The following is a 3,923-nucleotide window of genomic DNA, read 5'->3' on the forward strand; positions in this document are numbered from 1 at the left end:
ACAGCCATGTGAATCTGATGCTACGGCGTATCACTGTCCAGCCTGGAAGTCTGTATTGTTCCAGAACATTTGTTTGAGTTATTATCCCAGTTGCCATTCAAAAAACCCATTAAGTCTCAGTCCCCACGACTTGGCCAAAAAAAACCCCAAAGAGGACATTATTTGTCAAGAATTTCACCTTGCTGGGATCACAATCAATGTTCATAGAAGCAGCAGTCAAGAGACCAAACGACATACTGCATTGGGTAATCTGCTGCAAAAGACCTCTTTAAAGTATTGAAAAGCAAGGATGTTACTTTGAGGATTAAATAATTAAGAGGCAAGAATGAGGACACGTCGTCGCATGCACTTTCGACATGTTATCAGGAAAGAGCAGACCCTGGACAAGGACATCCTGCTTGGTCAGTGAAGAAGAGGAAGGCCCTCAACAAGATGGATGGACACAGTGGCCGCAACAATGGGCTCAAACATCACAACTGTGAGGATGGCACGGGACCAGGTGGTGTTTCACTCTGCAGGGCAAGGGGTTGCTGTGAGTCGGCACTGACTCAACATCTAACAACAGCCCACTGAAAAAGAAACACATCGTTTTATCCATTTGAAAACATAGGGAGCCCAGTCCAGGATCGGTAATTGTTTTCAAATGCTGCTTGACACAGGAAAAACTTGTGACGGTTACTAACCAAATCCTAATGTCCCTGTCCAGCCCACGCTGACATCATCACTCCGCAACATTCTTCCCCCTCAGCCCACCCAGCACAGAGGCCGCCATTCTGTCTGATGCTCCTCTGCGAGGTCCAGAGCACGCAGCCTCCGAGACCAGCCATCAGCGTTGGATCCCACCAGCCAACAGGCAGTCCTGAGTGGACAGTCCATCTTCTGGAGACCGGAAGGCAAGGTCACTTACCTTGTGCAGAGGAAGTACGAGGAAGGCTCCTCCCCCACTCGCCTCGATGATGATGGCAACAAATCGGGGGTTGACCGCGCAGAAGGAACTATCCCAGGTCACTCGGGAGACCCGGATGTCATCGTAACACTGGTCATTTTTCACCGCTTGCCCAAAGACGTGCCGAAACTTGCTCTGCCGTACCACGCGCCTCATGGTGCCTGCAGGGGAAGGGTGGGATGAAGTTAGCATAAGTGGAGGGCGAGCACAGAAGGGGCCTCAGGACGGCCAGGCATTCTGCTCACTTCAAACCCACGTTCCCTCTAGCTGCCCGTACCCGGGAGGAGCGGCAACATACACCAGTGAAAGAATTACAACAAATGCAGGGTGGGGGGAGCCTAATTCAGGACCCAGAAGCAGCCCATTTGTTTTTTTCATGTCAGGAGAATGATCAGGGGAAGAAGGAAGACAAATTAGCCTTTCAGGCTGGGTGGGAACTGAAACTCGCTCCAACCCCCTGGTTTTAAAGATAAGAAAACCCCAGCGTGAAGTTATCCGATCTGAAAAAATGCTACAGACCAAGTTAGGTTCCTGTGGCTTTTTCCTCAGGCTGTTCGCTGCTTAAAGAGCTTTCCCCCAACGCCAGCCCTCTGCGCGTGCACACCAGGGCACAGCCACAGGACCAAGGACGCGGTGAGGGGACAAGCTCGGGAGCCCCAGGCAGCTGTTCTTGTCCAGAGCTTTCTAGTCATTAACAGACGCAGGGAGGGAATCAACTGGGGGCCAAGCAGCCTGGTACTGCTGCACGCGACCAAGCCAGAAACAGGAAAAATCCATCTGAGCGGAGACAGGCAGCCGAATAGGTCAAGAGCCAGGTCTTGGGAAAGAGGAGCAAGTAAGTATTTAAAGAGCAAGTGATGTAGTAGGAGGAAAATTTGGGATGATAATCTGCTTGGCAGCAGTGACAAATTGCAAGGGTTAGATAGGAAGCAGCGAAGATGCCAGGTAGCTGGGCAAAAGGGGGGGGGGCGGCAAAAGAATCCAGATGGCTGACCCCCAAGCCCTCCCCTCCCCCAGTAAACCAGGACTGGAGGAAGCGGGGTGACAGTGGTCACTACAACTGTTTTGTGCCTGCACACTGAAAGTTCCGAGATGTAGGCTCTCCAGACCCACCCAACCGAGGTTCCTCGCCCAACCCCGGGCAATGTGACTTTCCCATGGGCACTATCCTACTAGGGAGGAGACAGGAGCTAGGAGCAAACCAAAAGGGGAATGAAACTGGAGCACAGACAAACTTTGGCAACTCAGCTCAAAACCAGTCATCGTGATGGCCCACAAAGACAGGGAGGCCAACACTTGCCTGTTTGTGCCCGATGGTGGGTGCTAATTCCTCCCCTCGGAGTCACATCCTGGTGGGTCTGGACTCCCCATTACCCAGAAGGAAAGTCTTCTCTCCTCTCCTGCCAGACCACCGCTTCTATCCATGCCAAGGCATGTGCAAAAGTGGCCCCGCTCCAACTCCTGGGGCATCTGGCTGGGCTGAGGCAGCAGACCCTGGCAGGCAGCTGAGCATCTGTCTGTTTAGCTCAGCTGCCGCCGGCCTTTCCAGCTGCCTACAAGGACCATCCACTTGGAATGCTTGGTGGAGAAGATGGCACATGACAAGCCTTATATATTTTGCCAGTCTCCTTTGTTTGTGGAACGGTATGCACGCTTCTCGAGCGGAATTCCACAAGACAGCTTCCCCGAGGTGGTAAAAACCAAGAGGAAAAGCACAAGCTTACAAAACGGTCCATCCCCAGCCAGCAGCTCTCAGTACGCACTTCCCTCCACAACCATCTGCATGCACTCACTCCCTCCAGCATCTTCCAACACGTGTGCGGAGAACCAGTGGGCCAGAAGGAAATGGGATGGCACCATATGTCAGGGTGAGCAGCCTTCGTATACAGTCCTAAGGTGGAAACCCCATTAGAGAATTAAGCAGAGGACGTCAAGTGGTAACTTACGAGAGAAATGTGAGTGGCATTTCTCTTCACTCGCCCCTGATAAAACGGCAGTAAAGGAGAAAAGCAAGGAGAAACAAATCCAGGAGAGCAGGAAGCTTACATGAGAACGGACATGACGGCGACACTTTGGAAGAAGGAATGCTAACATGTGCGTGTAGCTGGCTCATGCACGTGCGCCTGTGTTCCAGTGTCCCAGGAGGGAGCCGTGATCCCCCAGAAGTTCAGAAGAGAAGGTAGAGACGTGGAGTGTCTATCGACGGGGATGTAGGAGTAAGCATAGAGAACTGACTGCAAATAAGGAGCCACGACCAAAACAAAACCGAAAACCCAGCTGGCTCTCATCAAGCCCAGCACAGCTCACGGTGACCCCCAAGGGGGACAGTGCACTACCACTACACCTGGCCTATCAGGGCACAGTCCTTCATTTTGTGATGTATTTCTGGAGGTCTGTCTGGTTCTAGGGCCATTGGGGAGTGAGCTGTCTGTTCTGTTAGCGAGGCAGGAGTAGCGTGAGTGAAGCCTCAAGTCACCACCCTTAGTTTCCTTGGGGGGGGGGGGGGGTGCACTGTATCCGATATATAGCAATGCTTTTGAGACCCACAAAGTGGCCACCATCTTTGATATCTGTGTTAAAACGAGAACTTCCTGCTCTGAGCTGTTCCCTTATTAGGCAAACCGCCAGCTTCCTGCTTAATTAAGTAAAACAAAAGGCTGGGGTGGAGGATCTGGCTGAGGCCAGACCTGGCCTGTCTAACATAAAGAAATGACCAATGCGTCCTCGACCTGACCTTTTGACATCATGGGGCTGAAAACACACCTCCATCAACACCCCGAACCTGGGCAAAACACCATCGTTCAGACATCCTTTCTTACTGCAGATGCACAGAAGAATTGCTCTGGTGCTGAATCATCCCAAAGACCAGCCAGATGCCAGTGACTGCCCTAGAAGACGCTAATTTTAAAAAACAAACACCTGGCCCAGGACTCAGTGAGCTGTCCCAGTGACGTGACTGCTGGTGTTGTGCTCCTTT

At 52.0% G+C, this 3,923-nt stretch overlaps 1 protein-coding gene across 1 annotated transcript in view; it reads right to left on the minus strand.

The window, feature by feature from the left end:
* Positions 1-1,107, minus strand: part of CORO1C (coronin 1C) — a 53,508-nt gene extending 52,401 nt beyond the window's left edge. Inside the window, exon 1 of the mRNA XM_045296683.1 lies at positions 908-1,107. Within this exon, the coding sequence (XP_045152618.1) occupies positions 908-1,102 (195 nt within the window). The 5' untranslated portion in view covers positions 1,103-1,107. The remainder of the gene's footprint in view (positions 1-907) is intronic.
* Between the last annotated feature and the right edge of the window lie 2,816 nt (positions 1,108-3,923).

Source organism: Echinops telfairi, unplaced genomic scaffold (genome assembly GCF_000313985.2).
Source record: "Echinops telfairi isolate 266 unplaced genomic scaffold, ASM31398v2 ScPeMD7_7412;HRSCAF=8450, whole genome shotgun sequence".
Taxonomy (NCBI): Eukaryota; Metazoa; Chordata; class Mammalia; order Afrosoricida; family Tenrecidae; genus Echinops; species Echinops telfairi.